Here is a 14,182-nt window from a genome sequence, read left to right as displayed (position 1 = left end):
AAAGGGAACTGGAGTGTGTGTTAGGAAATAATACATCAAACGCAATGTAACACCACAATAAAAGACAGTGTAACACCAAAACATGGGGCTTGCTCAACCCTGGTCTAGCAATTATGCAGTATTATTAACTCTGTAACTGAGATGGATAAAGAGCAGCATCCTGTTTATTGTCCTAATTTTTTCTACAAGGAAACATTTGTCTATAAACACAGCAGAGTAAATCATTACTAAATTAAATGACATTGACATGGTAACCTAGCATTTATACATTATGTGAGTAACGAACTTCAAAGGTGCTGCCTCCTGTACTGTTGTGCAGCCTTCGCTGGTCTTTAAACTGCATTTTCCCAAGCCTGGATGTGGTGAGATTCACTTGGAGAGCTTTACAGAAGACACAGAGCCCTGGGACAGACTTCCTTTTTTGTGGTGACTTAGAGTTTTTCGGGGGTGAGCCTGGGGATTTGCTTTTTAAGTTGCCAGGTGGTTCAGGGCAGCTAGTGCTCAGGAGGACAGCAGATTCGCTCAGAGTGACTCCTGCCTCGAAACCCTAATCAAGTGCCCCTGTGTGTGACAGTCACAATGCACCGTGACCGCACTAACTGAAAAGACTCGGTCCTGTCCTACAGACACAAACCAGCTCAGATCAAAACCAAGTCATGCACTCGGCAAACTAAGCAGAAAAAATACTTTATTATTTTTTAGCCCCCTTATATTCATGCCCTGTCTTGAGCCTGCACCAAATAACTCGGTGTGTCCCTCCTCTCCCCTAGCACAGACTTCCTCTCTGTCCTTGGTCCCATGCGCGTAGTGACGGGCCTTTTCTCCACAACCTTCCTACAATGGCTTTGATTGCTGTGAGTCAGAATGGCCTAATGTCTTAACTGAAAATGAAAACCTGTTCTTTTTGGCTGTAACAGTATTTGAAATATATTTACCATTTTCTCCCTCCCTAAACCAACACATGACCACACATTCTTGCCTATTACTGAACTCTAATTCAGCAATAATATAATGTAAACTCACTATGGAACTCAAATGACTCCTCAAAGGTATCTTCTGATCCTCATCTATCTACAGCTCCAGTAGATTAAGGGTTATGATGTTCCATTAGGTTACAGAGTTGCAGTGGTCTCATTATCTCCCGAGTCCTTCCAAAGTTGGAGGTTTGCCCCCACCAAAAACTAGAAAGAAAAACTGACCCACAGCAAAACCAAACTTTCACTTGAACCTTGCAAAGAGGCTTTGTTATAACACGTGCTTCCTGAGAAAGAGCAGTCAGAGCCCCTCCTCCGGAGGAACTGCTGGGTGGGGAAGACTGTTTCTCGCTGCTGGTGGAGCCCTCTGGGCTCAGCAAGTCAACAACTCCGGGTCTTGCTCGAGGGGAAATGCAGCCCTTCAATTCCCTGAAGGCTGTCCCTCTTGGAGAGGAGATGATGGATGGGGCACTCGTGCCTCCAATCCAATGTGCATTTTATAAAAAAGCGTATCACGAAGGAGTTATGAAAATTCAGGGAACGGACTGTTTTTCAGCTTCTCAAGCCCCTGGAAAGCATAAAGTTGAAATGGAAGAAGGAAATCAAACCACCCTTGACTTTTCCCGGAAGCAGCATTAGGTAGCCCTCGGAGTCTATAAACTGCCCATCTCAGGCACGGCACCCAGACTGCGTGTGTCTGAGCTTATGACAGCGTCTCCTCCATCTCTGCCCAAGAGTCACAGGATGTTTCATAGATTTGAAACTAGTTAAAATATGTTGTTTAAAAAATTTGCATTATCTTTTAACTTAATTATAAATACCCTAAGACAGCAGATTTCAAACGATACTAGGCTGAAGAATCACCTGAGGTGAGGTATTGGCCTTGCTAAAAGTGCAGAATTTTGACCCTATCTTTAGATGGTTTGCTCAAAAAATTCTGGGCTGGGACCCAAAAACTATCCTAAAAACAGAAGCATAATTAGATATCCATGATAAGAGCAGCAACTAAGCTGCTTATTAAAGCTAACATTCTTGTCTATAAAGGATGAATAAATTGTTTCATATCTATACTTTTAAATGAATGGTTTAACTTTGTTTTTATGTAACATCTATCCTCCTTAGGAATTCTTACTCCTCAAAGATTCTGTTAAAACAATGCATGAGCAACAATTAGCCTTTTGAGTAAAAATACAATTAATAAATTTTTTTATTAGATTGAACAAACATCATTTAGCATTTTAACAAAAAAAAATCATCCAAGAATTAAAACTACGAGGCTGAGGAAAGGAGTATTAGAATGGGGGATACATAGGGTCTGGCACAAATTACGTCCTCTTTTTATTACACAATCTTTTATTACAAAATCGTAAGCATGTAATTCTGTAACATAACAATATCACAAATACACCATATGACTGACATGTTGGTGAAACGTTCAAATTAAATCAATAGATTACTACACCCATGTTATTACCCTACCAACCACACTCAAGCAGGCCTTACTTTTGTCAGACCCTGTATTATTAATGTCTGGCTGAGGTACCTGGCCACGCGTAAAGATGAGTCTGTTTCGCTCCTCCTCATCAGGAAAATTATTACCAATAACAATGGGTCCTTCTGAATGACTAACCTCTGAATAATAAGGAAAAAAAATAGGACCACCCCCCCACCCCTTCAAACCAAACCAAACCAAACCAAACCAAACCCAACCCAACCCAACCCAACCCAACCCAACCCAACCAAACCAAACCAAACCAAACCAAACCAAACCAAACCAAACCAAACCAAACCAAACCAAACCAAACCAAACCAAAGAAGCCTGGCTGTACCTGGTAGCTTAAGTTCTTCTAATTCAATCACTGAGCGATTGCTGCTGTAATAGTCCTTCATTAGTTTCTGCAGGTCTTCAGGTGTCCCTGGTTTGGGCTCTGATTTTGCGAGAATGTCAGTAATTTTCTTCTAAGAAACATGAAGAAAGAAAATGAGGGAGGAAAGATTTTAGAATGGCATCTGGCTTAGGAGGGATTGATTCCTCTGGCATTTAACCTGCACACAGTTCGGTGATGGCTGAGGATGAATGTGAATAAACAGAGTTGAGAAAACTGAACAGATATTTCTTGGACATTACTGCTTTGAAAAATGAATGGGTGATCTCAAAGACTCCTTGTAACTTAGTTACAAAGACTTCTAGGAGAACTGACATTGTTATAGGAGTCTCCAAAATAGGGTATTATTTTCTGGTAAAAGTCAAGAAAGCTTGTTGCTGTGGAACCCTCCCCATGCCCGGGACAGCAGAATTTTGAGAGCTGCTTGCCTAACCTGGTTTTCAAGGCGTTGACTCTCAGTCTGGATTTCTGGGGTTAAAGTAAAAGCTGCAGGAGCTATCTGAGCATAAGACCCACTGAGAAGGGGAACTTTTAGACCCTCGATTTTCAAGCTTTGGGAGACAGTCTTAAAGTGGTCCTTGGGAAATCAGAACAGAAAATATTGTACAACATCTATTTTGACCTGGACTTATTTGTGCAGCACTTACTGAATGCCTGCAATGTACTAGGAACACACAATCTTTCATCATAAACTTCCCTTCTCATTTCCTTCTAATGTTTCACCAAAGATCTAGAAAGAGCCATTTCCCATCCTCCCCTAGCCCCCAGCTTCCCCCCCCTCCTTCCACAATATCCTCATTTTTATACCACTGCCAAGAATGGTCAGAGTCCTGTCACATGAAGTAACTTTTAAAAATATGTCATCAGTGGGCACACATTAGCATGACCTCATCCAAGGCTAAACTATCTAGTGAGAGCTCTGACCTTGAGCCGCCAAGAACTTAACACTCCTGAAGTCCATTAATGCACAAACTATCAAAGAGAAGTTAAAGTTACTTCTTTAAGGCCTTGCCAAACCTCAGCCAATTTGGCATCTCCTATCTTCCTATTTGGCCATTTGCAAGCAAAGAAAACATATGCACACACACTACAGTTTTCTAAAAGCTTGCTGTTAAGTAATTGGTTTGAGTCCATCTTCTTTCCTCTAATCTCAATCATATTTCCTCTGCTGACTTCAGCAGTAGACCCTTCTTGGCAGGGAGAGAATTGCACTCCTGTTTTCACAACTGTGGTGGAAGGTCAAAGCTAACCACACTTTCTCCAAGTCTGAGCCATAAGAAAGTTTGTATAGGAGCAACAGAGTCTTCCTTCCACATGCTCACAGCCAAGTATTAAAATACAAGGGGGCCCTTTTGCTTTAAATTATGCTTCCAAGTGAGAGTCAGAAATGCCTTATACTACCTTCAGCTGCTTATTATTTTCTCTTTTAATACTCTAAGATAAAAGGTTTCAAAACTTGAAATGGCTAAGGAAAGGAAGTTGGTGCACTTCTTTCCTTGGACAGAGCCAGAGGGGCCAGAGGGCAAGACAGCTCTGTGCCTCTTCTAGAATTAGAAACCCATGTCTGACTGCGAACCACAGGGAAAACACAGGGTGGGTAAGAAAGATGTTTAGTGCTCCGCAAAACTGAAATAGGAATCAGAAGGATTTATTTTTAACTCCAGCAGAAACTCTTATTACAAGTGACCTTAGGAAAGTCACCCAACCTCACTGAATCTTACAATTTTTGCCTCACTAAAGTGGTGATTACAATAATTGCCTCATCAAAGTACTCTATAAAAAGGGTGATGTACACCACTTAGGGCCACACCATCATAAGGAATTATTAGTATTACCTTTTTCCTCTTCCTGGTCTTGGTGGTATCTTCATTTGCTTCCTTTGGTTGTACCAAGAAACATTCCTTAGGCTATAAAAAATACAAATGAGAAAACTTTCTCTTAGCATGATGAGGTGTCAACTAATGGTAACAATCCCAAAACACCTATTGCCATAAACATATTCTCTGGCGTATCTTGGTAATATTCTGCAGACAGACAGATGCTGGAAGATCCACTGTGTGCTGTCACACAGACGGGAAGATCTTTGAACAAAGGCCCGAACGTGCGAGTGCACATGTGTGTTTGGGTCGGTGTGCAGGGTCTTAAAGATTAAAGACAATAGCCAGGTTTGCAAATACCGGCAGAAATAGATGTGATTAAAATGAAGATGTAATAAGAAAATTTGACTGTTTAGACTGGCATTTTCCATGAGCTATATCAATGTGTGAGTCTATATTTTCAAGTCACTGGTTTATTATTTTATTATTTTTTATTCTTTCCTTTTCTCAATAAGCATAGAAAATCTGAAGTAGAATATATTTACTTATATTTTATAAAACCTGCAACAAATGTCTTATCTATGTACAGTGACTGTAAAGTGAATGTTTCTTATAGTCTGAGAAATCTCGGCACCATGGCATCTTGGGTAGTCAGTTTTGCCTGCTGCCTTGACCCCTGAGTACTCTGTACAGTTAAGTGCTATTTTTACCCTGTCTCTCTTTTTTAATGTAGGAAAACAGGAAATCTGGACTGAGGCTTCGATTTATAAAATAGAATGCCTCAGATTCCATATTTATTAATCATAAGCAGGAATATAAAATGTTTCCTGTGTTGGATCTTTTATGCAACATTTTCAAACAAGTTGCCAACTAAGATATAAAATGTAAGTGAAAACTTATTCTGAAATTTTCCTTAAATTTCCATTCCAACTAGAGAGTACTCAGTTTAAGCTGGTAAGCTACTAACTAAAGCAGTCTTGTCTCCACTGGCTCTGTTTAAAATGATTACAGATGAAGCTTTCTCTTAAAAGTCTGCAGACAGTCTGCAGATTAAGAATGCTGATGGCCTGAAGCCAGAGAGAGAGATATAATGCTACATAATTTCTTCAAGACATGGGACCAGGATCTGTGGTTTCTAGATTCTGTTTCAGTTAGTAGAGAAGTAGATTCAAAAGGCTCAAGATTAAAGTAACATGGAATCTTGAAATTTTAGCTTCTTCTCAGTTAAAACAAAAAACCTGCAGAGGGCAATTGCATCATAGCTAAAGAATAAAAAGATATTATGACCTCTCTTGCTTAGAAAGTTGAGCGGTCTTGTGGATGCAGCAGATACACGCCAATTAGAAACTGGGCCAAGGCCACTAATATGTCACACAAGCTGCCAGATGGTTCTAAGAGTCCAATTACACACCAGGCCAACATTCAGCTCATGCTCCTGAGTCAAAGGCCTGGATATGATTAGCAGGTCCATCAAGGCATCAAGACACTGCAGTATCTTGTCACTGGTATCAAGGTGTTTGGGAAGCAAATGTAGGCAGAAACTTGTTCCATTTTCTTATTTAGCAATTGGGGGTGCTCTTTAAGGTATGTTCAAAGTGCTGGGTTGCATTTATGATAGGTTTACAAAGCCAATCAACTCAACATGACACAAATGTGGAAATGAAATCAGCTATAAGGATACAGACTCTGGAAGGAAAATAAAAATGTAATTCTGAATCATACATGGGAAAAACATGTTTGATGAATTGCTCTACTGAAGATACAGAATTAGGTTACATATTAAGTTCAAATTCTTTGATCATCCTAAAGAAAATGCAAAGTTTAGTATTTGTTTTCTGGGAGCAGTTACCTTAGCTGGTTGAGGTAGGGTTCTAATGAGGAAGCCACATTTATTGAGGCAATTTCCATAGTGGTGAGATGGCTTTATGAGAAAACACAAATTCATAGTATTAAAAATGAAATTAATTGCCTGTTGACCTGGCAATTCAACTGCTGTGATTATACCCTAAGAATCCTGAAACACAAATCCAAAAGAACCTATGCACCCCAATGTTCATAGCAGCACAATTTACAATAGCCAAATGCTAGAAGCAACCTAAGTGCCCATCAGTAAATGAGTGGATCAAAAAACTGTGGTGCATTTATACAATGGAATACTATGCCGCAGAAAAAAGGAAGGAGTTCCTACCCTTTGTGACAGCATGGATGGAACTGGAGAGCATGATGCTAAGTAAAATAAGCCAGGCAGTGAAAGACAAGTACCGCATGATCTCACCTATAAGTAGAGCCTAAGTAACACAAGAAACAAGCAAGCAAAATATAACCAGAGACATTGAAATTAAGAACAAACTGACAGTAACCAGAGGGGAGGTGGGTGGGGATGGTGTGGGGGGAAGGTGAAAAGTTTTTCAAGGAACATGTATAAAGGATACATGGACAAAGCCTAAGGGGAATAGGGTTGAGGGTGGGAGGTGGGGATGGTTGGTGTGGGGGGAAAATGGAGATAACTGTACTTGAACAATATTTAAAAAAAAAACAATAAATTAAAAAAAGGAGAATGTGCCCTGGCTGGTGTATCTCAGTGGATTGAGCACGGGCCTGTGAAGCAAAGGGTCGCCGGTTCGGTTCCTGGTCAGGGCACATGCCTGGGTTGCAGGCCGGGTCCCCGGTGGAAGACACATGAGAGGCAACCACACATTGATGTTTTTCTCCCACTCTTTCTCCTTCCCTTCCCCTCTCTCTAAAAAGAAATAAATAAAATATTTAAAAAATTAAAAAAAATTAAAAAAGGAAAATAAAAATCAATCCATTAGTAATAATAATAATAAAAAAATTCCTAAACTTAACTGTCTTATGAATGGTGATATTTACACTCAGAGACTAGGTAGGAAGATGTGGAAGGCTCAGGCCAGGCTAACTAACCATTTCTGGAAACCAATTCCAACAGTGTATGTTTTTGATAGTTGATAAGTAATGTCATTATATGAAATATAGTGATTTTTAATATGTAGCAAAATATGTAGTTTATTTTGAATTTTTTTGTAATCTCTGTTGTACTTTTTCCCATTACCATTTAGTCCCCTTATACCTTACTCCCCTAGCAATGCTCACTCTGTTGTTCATGTCCATGAGTCCTTTTTCCTTTATGCTCAGTCTATCTACCCCCTCACTCCCCACCTTGTACTAGCTGTCATCCTGCTCTCCATGTACGAGTCTGTCCCCATTTTCCTTGTTAGTTCAGTTTGCTCATTAGATGCCATTTATGAGTGAAATCATATGGTTCTTTCTCTGAGTGGCTTATTTCTCTTAGCATAATTTTCTCCAGGTCCATCCATACTGTCACAAAGGGTAAAATTTTCTTCTCCTCCTCCTTTTTTATGGCTGAGTAGTATTCCATTGTGCAAATGTCCCATAGTTGTTTTATCCACTCATCTACAGATGGACATTTGGGCTGCTTCCATATCTTGGTGATTGTAAATAATGTAATGAACATAGGGGTGGCTTATGTTCTTTTGAATTAGAATATAGGATATATTCTAATTCTAATATATCCTAATTATATTCAAATTAGGATATATTACCAAATGTGGGACCACTGGGTCAAAAAGCAGACCCATTTTTGATTTTTTGAGGCGTTTCCACACTCGCTTCCATAGCGGGAGGTGGGGATGGCTGGCGTAGTGGGGATGGTGGCTGTGCCAGTCTGCATTCCCAGAAGCTGCAGTTCACAGCATGTGGTCAGAGAAGAGGCTTGATATGATTTCAATCTTCTTAAAGTTACTGAGATCTGTTTTGTGTCCTAGCGTGTGGTCTATCCTAGAAAATGTTCCATGTGCATTTCAAAAGTATGTATATTCTGCTGCTTTGGGGTGACATGCTCTAAAGATATCAAATTCATTTGATGTAGTGTGTGGTTTAAGGCTGCTCTCTCTCACTGATTTTCTGTCTGGGAAATCTATCCTTTGAAGTCAGTGGAGTGTTAAAATCCCCAATTATGACTGTATTTCAGCCAATCTCTTCCTTTATGTCCATCAAGATTTGATTTACATATTAAATGCTCCTATACTGGGTGTATGAGTATTTACTGGGGTTATACCCTCTTGGGGATTATTCCCTTTGTATGTACTGTCCTTCTTTGTTTCTTACTATAGCCTTGGTTTTAAAGTCTGTTTTGTTGGATATAAGTACTGCTACCCTAGCTTTTTTTTCTTTCCATTTGTGTGAAATATCTTTTTTCATCCTTTTACTTTTTTATCCATTCAGCTATCCTTTGTCTTTTGGTTGGAGCATTTAAGCCATTTATATTTAAGGTGATTATTGATAGATATGTATGTAGTGCCATTCTATTGTCAGACTGTTTTCCTCTGTTTTTTTTCCTCCTTTTCTTTTTAAAGCAAGCCCTTTAACATTTGTTGCAGTATTGGTTTCATATTAACAAACTCCTTTAGCTTTTTGTTGTCTGGGAAGATCCTTTTTTTCCTTCAATTTTAAATGCCAGAATTGCTGGGTAAAGTAGTCTTGACTGTAGGTTCTTGCTTTTCGTCACCTTGAATATTTCACACCACTTTGTTCCAGCCTGACACGTTTCTTATGAATAATCAGATGACAGTCTAATTGTGGCCCCCTTGTAGGTAATTATCTGTTTTTCTCTTGCAGCTTTTAGGATTCTTTTCCTTGTCCTTATGCTTTGTCATTTTAATTATGATGGTCTCAGTGTAGGCCTTTTTGGGTAGGCTATCAACTTGTTTGGGACTCTCTGAGCTTCCTGGACTTGTATCTTTTTTCCTTCATCAAGTTAGGGATTTTTCCATCATAATTTCTTAAAATAGGCTCTTGATCCCTTCCTCACTATCTTCTCCTTCTGGTATTCCCATGATGTGGATGTTGTTATGCTTCATGTTATCCAAAATGTTTCTTAAGCTCTCCTCATTTTTCAAAAATTCTTTTTTCTTTTTGCTGCTCTCTCTGGGTGATTTTTCCCACCTTGTCTTCAAAATCACTGATTCAATCCTCTGCTTCATCTAACCTACTGTTTATTCCTTCCAGTGTATTATTTACCTCAGATATCACATTCTTTATTTCTGAATGGTCCTTTTTTATGGTTCCTATGTCTTTTTTCATGCTGTTGAGCATCCTTATAATCATTACTTTGAACTCTATATCTGATAAATTGCTTACCTCCATTTCATCTAGTTCTTCTTCTGGAGAATTCTCTTGTTCTTTCACTTGGGGCCTGTTTCTTTGTCCTACCATTTAGCTGCTTCTTTGCTTTTTCCATCTTTGATGTTAATCTGATCAGTTGTTAAGCTAATCATGCTGTAATCAGCAGCCCAACTTAAGCTCCAAACCTGTATGCTCCCAGACTACCATTAAAACCCAACTTAAGCTCCACAAATGTATGAGGAAGGCTTAAAGATAAAGTAGAGGAAATCTCCCAGAAAGACTTTTAAAATAGTAAGAAAATGAAGTATCAGCCCAAGAGAGTCAACATTCTGATAAAAGGTATTATAGATAAAGGGGTCATATGTAATAGTGAGGAGGGAGTGATAAAAGAAATAATACAAGAAAAACTGTATAGAAATGAAGAAAACTTCCTAGAACATGGAACTCTAAATTGAAGACCCATTAGGTATAGAATATAATGAATAAGAAAATACCCACACCAAGGAGCATCTCCATGAAATCAGAAAACATTATGGACAAATAAGAGATTCTAAAAATTTCCAAAGAGCAAAATAATAACAAACAAAATTTAAAAAGGTCAGAAAAACATAGTGATTACAGATCTTGCAATAGCATTACTGGATTCTAGAACTCATTGGAATAATGCCTTAAAAATTATGAGGAAAATAATGCCTTCAAACTTATGAGGAAAAGATATTTTAAAATTAGACTTTTATACCCAGCCAAACTATCAATCAATGGTAAATTAAGGTCTCTAAAATTTTACCTTCCACCAAAAGATACTGAAATTTGTAGCCCAGCAAAATAAAGGCTTAAACCAATACAAAGAAAGATATGGGACTCATCAGAAAGGGAGACTAACCCAGAAGAGTGTTGAAGGGGCAGTAAAGTCTCAATTGCTCAACAGGCCTGGAGAATAACCAATTCAGAGTGAAATAGGAGCATGGAGGTCTGAAGAAAAGAACAATAATCTATTTGAGCATATGGAAAATATTATGCATGGACATTTGGAAGAGATGTTGAAACATATGGGAACAATTACAAGCAGGAACGCAGCAAGCTAGATGAATGAAGAAATGCAGTAATTATTAATGTCATTAATATAAAGAGTTATATAAGAAAGGAGGGATGATTATAGCCTCTCTTTTTTTTCAGGACTGAATTGTATTTCCATGGTTGTAATATGAAATAAGGACAACTGTTTTAACCAAAGTGTGATACTGTATTGGCAAGACATGTAGCAGTTGGAGAAGGATTACGGGGTAGATGGGAGAGCTCTGTCCTCATATGCTACTTTGAGAAGTTAAATATTATGTCAGAAATTGATAAATTAAGAAAGAGCAGTAAAAAGTATAAGGTAGCAAATAAAAAAAACAACTACAAGTTGAGGGTGACTGCCTCTGAGAAAGGACCTAAGATAACAGCAGGGAAAGGAAATGTTGTTTTTTTATTAAAACTTTAATAGTGTTTGAGTATTACTTTGGTTAAAAAAAATTTTAATTGCCATTTTGTAACAAAAACAACAATGTTCATTGTAAAAAGAAAAACAATTTAGAAGTAGCTTTTTAGTTTCTTTTGAGTTTGGTCAAAAGTTATTCAAAACACACCCATCAAAATCTTTAAAATTAAAAGACTGATAACTCCAAATGCTGATAAGGATATAAAGCAACCAAAAGTCTCATATACTGGTGGTGGGAGTGAAAGAATGGCACAATCATTTGGGGGAAAAAGGCTTAGTAGTTTTTATAAACCTAAATATGATTTAGCAATTCCATTTCTAGGTATGTACTCAAGAGAAATACCCATTGTGGCTCAGTTGGTTGGAGTGTCTGCCCATAGACAGAAGGGCTGGGAGTTTGATTCCTGGTCAGGGCACATACCCAGGTTGCAGGTTCAATCCCCGGTTGCAGTGTGCATGAGAAGGCAACAATCAATGTTTCTCTCTCACATTGATGTTTCTCTGTCCCTCCTACTCTCTTCAAAAGCAATGAAAAAATGTTCTTAGGTGAGGATAAAAATATATATATGTTTGCTATATATAAAATATATTCACTAAATATAAAAATATATACATATATATTCACTAAAGACATATATGAATATCCATGGTATCATAGAAAAGTACATAAACAAACTGTAGTATATTTATATAATTGGACTGAATTGTGCCACCCCCAATTCATATGTTAAAGTCTCCTAACTCTCCTATACAACTGTATTTGTAGATAGAGCCTTACAAGAGATAATTAAGGTTAAATGAGGTCATAAGAATGTGATCCTAATCCAATAGGACTTCTGTCTTTTTATGAGGAGGATGAGAAACCAGGGGTGTGCACAGAGGAAAGACCACGTGAGGACACAGCAAGGAGGGCATCTACAAGCCAAGGAGAATGCCCTCACGAGAACCCAAATCTGCCCACTTCTTGATCTGTGACTTCTAGCCTCTAGAACTGTGAGAAATATAGACATATAAAAAGATGCTCAATATCACTCATCTTCAGAGAAATGCAAATTAAAACCACAATGAGATATCACCTCACACCTGTTAGAATGGCTATCATCAATAAATCAGCAAACAATTGCTGGTGAGGTTGTGGAGAGAAGAGAACCTTCATGCACTGTTGGCGAGAATGCAGATTGGTGCAGCCACAATGAAAAACGGTACGGAGTTGCCTCAGAAAATAAAATATGGAACTGCCTTATAACACAGCAGTGCCTTATAACACTAATATATTCCTAAATTCCTCTTTTAGGAATGTATCAGAAGAAACTTGAAACAGGGAAATCACAAAGGTAGATTTGGAACCAAGAGAGTGGCTTAATAACCAACTCAGTTACTTTTTTTAGTGGTAAGAAATGAGTGAATAATCAGAAAAAAATAATTCCAGTGAAGAGGGACACACAGGTCAAAGTTCTCCTGAGAAAAACTGTCAAACTGGACAAAAGCGACTGCCACAGATAGAGCAGCAATTATGATGCTTGACCTTTCAAAACCCTGAACCACAGGGAGCAGACTTTAATCCTGAAGCACAACAACAGAAAAAGCAAGCACGTATGTTAAAGGTGAATGAGTATTTTTCTGTAAAATACAAAGTTAAGGAGAACGACAAAAGCGGCAGGCTGATCTGTAATGATGCAGGCCTGTGCAACTGCCTGGGGAAGAACTGCCCCAAGTGCAACTCCAACAGGTGTGGGCCTACGTGTCACTGCAGCCGGAAGTGGGTGTATGATGCCACTGTCACCCAGTCTGGAGAGGTCATCAGCACACTGCAACTTATGTCCCTGACTAGGAGCTGTTAAAGATTAATCAATACATTTCTTCTTTATATTTAAGTCAACCCCTTTCTTCTGGTGAATTCTAGGGCTTGGGGGGAAATGCTGAAAGAACACACTTAAGAGGCACGTTCTGCAAAGCTGCAGAACAATGTAGAATGGGCAGTCATTCTATAACCTTCTTCCTGTGTCTTCTCAAATTCCTTTACTTGTAGCCAAAGAATGTGACAGTGAATGTATTCATTCTCTCTCACTAATACTCCCATCTCTACTCTGCCCCCAAATTAAAAATCTCTCCTCTTTGCTGGTATCTAAAAAATGTGATTTTAAGATTTTCTAAATTTTGCAGCTGAGAGTTTTTTAAATATAAAACTATAAATTTATAATATCTAGTTACACTGAGAATAGTCCACCTCACTCGGTCAGAATCAGAATTGCTATTTAGACTTAAAAAAAATAACCCCAAACTTGTGACTTTGCATTGTATACTCATAGTTTCATTTCATTGTTATTTTAATAATATTAAAATTAAATTTGGTTAAAAAAAGAGAAACCTGAAACACTAATTCAAAAGAGTATATGTGCCCCTAAGTTCATGGCAGCGTTATTACAATAGTTAAGATTCGGAAGTAGCTGAAGCGTCCATCAGTAGATGAGTAGATAAAATAGCTATGGCACATTTACACAATGGAATACTACTTGGCCATAAAAAAGAAGGAAATCTTACCCTTTGCAACAACATGGATGGACCTAGAAATTATTATGCTAAGTGACATAAGCCAATCAGAGAAGGACAAATATCATATGACTTCACTTACATGTGGAGTCTAATGAATAAAACAAACTAACAAAATAGAAACAGATTCATAGATACAGAGAATAGACTGGTGGCTGTCAGAGGGGAGTTGGAGCTGGGTGAGAAAGGTGAAGGGATTAAGCTAACACAAAAAAACCCCTCATAAACACAGACAATAGCATGGTGATTACCTGAGGAAAAGGAGGGTGTGGCGAGGTAGAAGAGGGTAAAGGTGAGATAAATGGTGACGAA

At 38.3% G+C, this 14,182-nt stretch overlaps 1 protein-coding gene and 1 pseudogene across 6 annotated transcripts in view; one reads left to right on the top strand and one right to left on the bottom strand.

Annotated features, from left to right (window-relative positions):
• The window catches only part of CMSS1 (cms1 ribosomal small subunit homolog), a 378,052-nt gene that overhangs the window by 17,090 nt on the left and 346,780 nt on the right, over window positions 1-14,182 (bottom strand). For all 6 annotated transcript variants that reach the window (XM_037160856.2, XM_053670234.1, XM_053670232.1 and 3 more), the window contains exons 3-4: window positions 4,696-4,767; window positions 2,804-2,933 (exon numbers count right to left, since the gene is read on the bottom strand). In XM_037160856.2, the coding sequence (XP_037016751.2) occupies window positions 2,804-2,933; window positions 4,696-4,767 (202 nt within the window). The remainder of the gene's footprint in view (window positions 1-2,803; window positions 2,934-4,695; window positions 4,768-14,182) is intronic.
• Window positions 12,718-13,161, top strand: LOC119060646 (ARL14 effector protein-like; annotated as a pseudogene).

Source organism: Artibeus jamaicensis, unplaced genomic scaffold (assembly GCF_021234435.1).
Source record: "Artibeus jamaicensis isolate MK-2021 breed Jamaican fruit bat unplaced genomic scaffold, CSHL_Jam_final contig_558, whole genome shotgun sequence".
Taxonomy (NCBI): Eukaryota; Metazoa; Chordata; class Mammalia; order Chiroptera; family Phyllostomidae; genus Artibeus; species Artibeus jamaicensis.
The sequence above is the reverse complement of the archived record's forward strand: the minus strand, read 5'-3'. Positions and strand labels throughout refer to the sequence as shown.